At 38.5% G+C, this 1,513-nt stretch overlaps 1 protein-coding gene across 1 annotated transcript in view; it reads right to left on the bottom strand.

Annotated features, from left to right (window-relative positions):
- LOC140919822 (uncharacterized) overlaps positions 1 to 1,513 on the bottom strand; it is a 15,075-nt gene that overhangs the window by 3,655 nt on the left and 9,907 nt on the right. Inside the window, exon 8 of the mRNA XM_073366477.1 lies at positions 769 to 1,179. Within this exon, the coding sequence (XP_073222578.1) occupies positions 769 to 1,179 (411 nt within the window). The remainder of the gene's footprint in view (positions 1 to 768; positions 1,180 to 1,513) is intronic.

The raw sequence follows: 1,513 nt of genomic DNA, 5'->3' as shown, positions 1-1,513 counted from the left end.
ATTTAATTAAAGTCAGATGTTTTGCTTGTAATGTGGCTAGTAACCGAAATAAAAGGGCAAGGCTCAAAAGGGCTAGCAAAGGGTAAAATTTTCATTGGGTAGTTAGAAAGGCTCAAACGACCAATAAAATTGCCTCAATGTATGCATAAATTACAAGTGATGCAAGTCAGAATTAGTGCAAGTTCTAGAGGGATAACACATATCTGGATAATTACACAACAAAGAATTTGAGTGTTTATGCTCAAAAGTTCACAGCTAGGATAATAAGAGAGAGTATGAACGATCAAAATAAAGCCAACATGCTTCTGAAAAGTTAAAATTGTATTTTTGAAAAATTGATGGCATATTAGCCTTCTACGACCATTTAGTAATCAAGAATGCATGCATTAGGAAGGCTTGTCGACTTGAGCAATAACATAATCTAAGAAATGAAATTTAACTTGCAAAATCACAAACAGAAAATTTAAGATCAAGTGCAAGTTATTACAACTGTTTCATCATAGTACACATTTAGTGAAAGGGGAAAAAACATGAAGAAAAGAAAGTCAACATACAATGACATTAAACAAAGAAAACGAGAAAACGGAAAGAAATAGTACAAACAACAGAAAGAAAAAAAACGAAAGAAAGTAAAAAAAATTCAAAAACAAAAGAAAAAAAACTTCTCTAGTTTAGCAATTCACGGATCCTCGTTTAGATCGTCTGCTCCTGTTCCGCTATGGTCGCCGGTATACTGGTGAGGTGTGAATAAATCAACATAAAACATGCCTCCTGGTGTCTGTTGAGAGGAGGCAAATGCTCGATAGAGATTGGTCATCCCCAGTTCTAATCTGACATGTCTATCTCGCTGATCAATCATCACTCGTTCCATCATAGTTTTCAATCTACCGATTATGTCTTCGTTAGAGAGCTGGGATGGTTGTGGAGGGTGGTGTTGTGGTTCCTGTGGTTCAGTATTTTCCTCTGCTGGCATTGCTGCTGGTGGGGCAACAGGATGGTCTGCTGGAATCATAGAGTGTTTTGTTATCCATCTGGCAGTGATTGGAGTAGCTGGTTTCAACATTTCTTCGCCTTGTTTTGGTACCACTCGCACCAACTCACATAATTTTCCTATCAGGGAGGCGTGATGGAAGTAGCCTGTTGGGGGATCAAGAATGGTTGTGCCCCTAATATCCTTGGCTATTAACATGCCCACATTAATTCTGTCACCTTTTAAGATAGCAAGTATTAGACATGCTCTTTGAAATGTTATATCGGACACATTCGAACATGGCAATAGTGTATGATGGAAAAAAATACTCCATGCTTTAGTAGTCGGGGTGAGGTCCACTGAGCGTAATTTCCGAACTGAGCCATCTCTATTTCGTACCCAATCTGTGTCTGGTCTGCATAAAATGCGTAGGATTTCCTGACTGCTTGGTCTTATATGTTGTGTTTCCATAGCTAGAAAGCGCCAATCACTATAGTTCGGCAGGCCAAAGATTTCATTGATGACTTGAGGTGTGAATGGTAC

This window comes from Cicer arietinum, chromosome 3 (assembly GCF_000331145.2).
Source record: "Cicer arietinum cultivar CDC Frontier isolate Library 1 chromosome 3, Cicar.CDCFrontier_v2.0, whole genome shotgun sequence".
In the NCBI taxonomy this organism is placed as follows: Eukaryota; Viridiplantae; Streptophyta; class Magnoliopsida; order Fabales; family Fabaceae; genus Cicer; species Cicer arietinum.
Note: the sequence above shows the minus strand (reverse complement) of the source record. Positions and strands in the feature narration are given on the sequence as shown.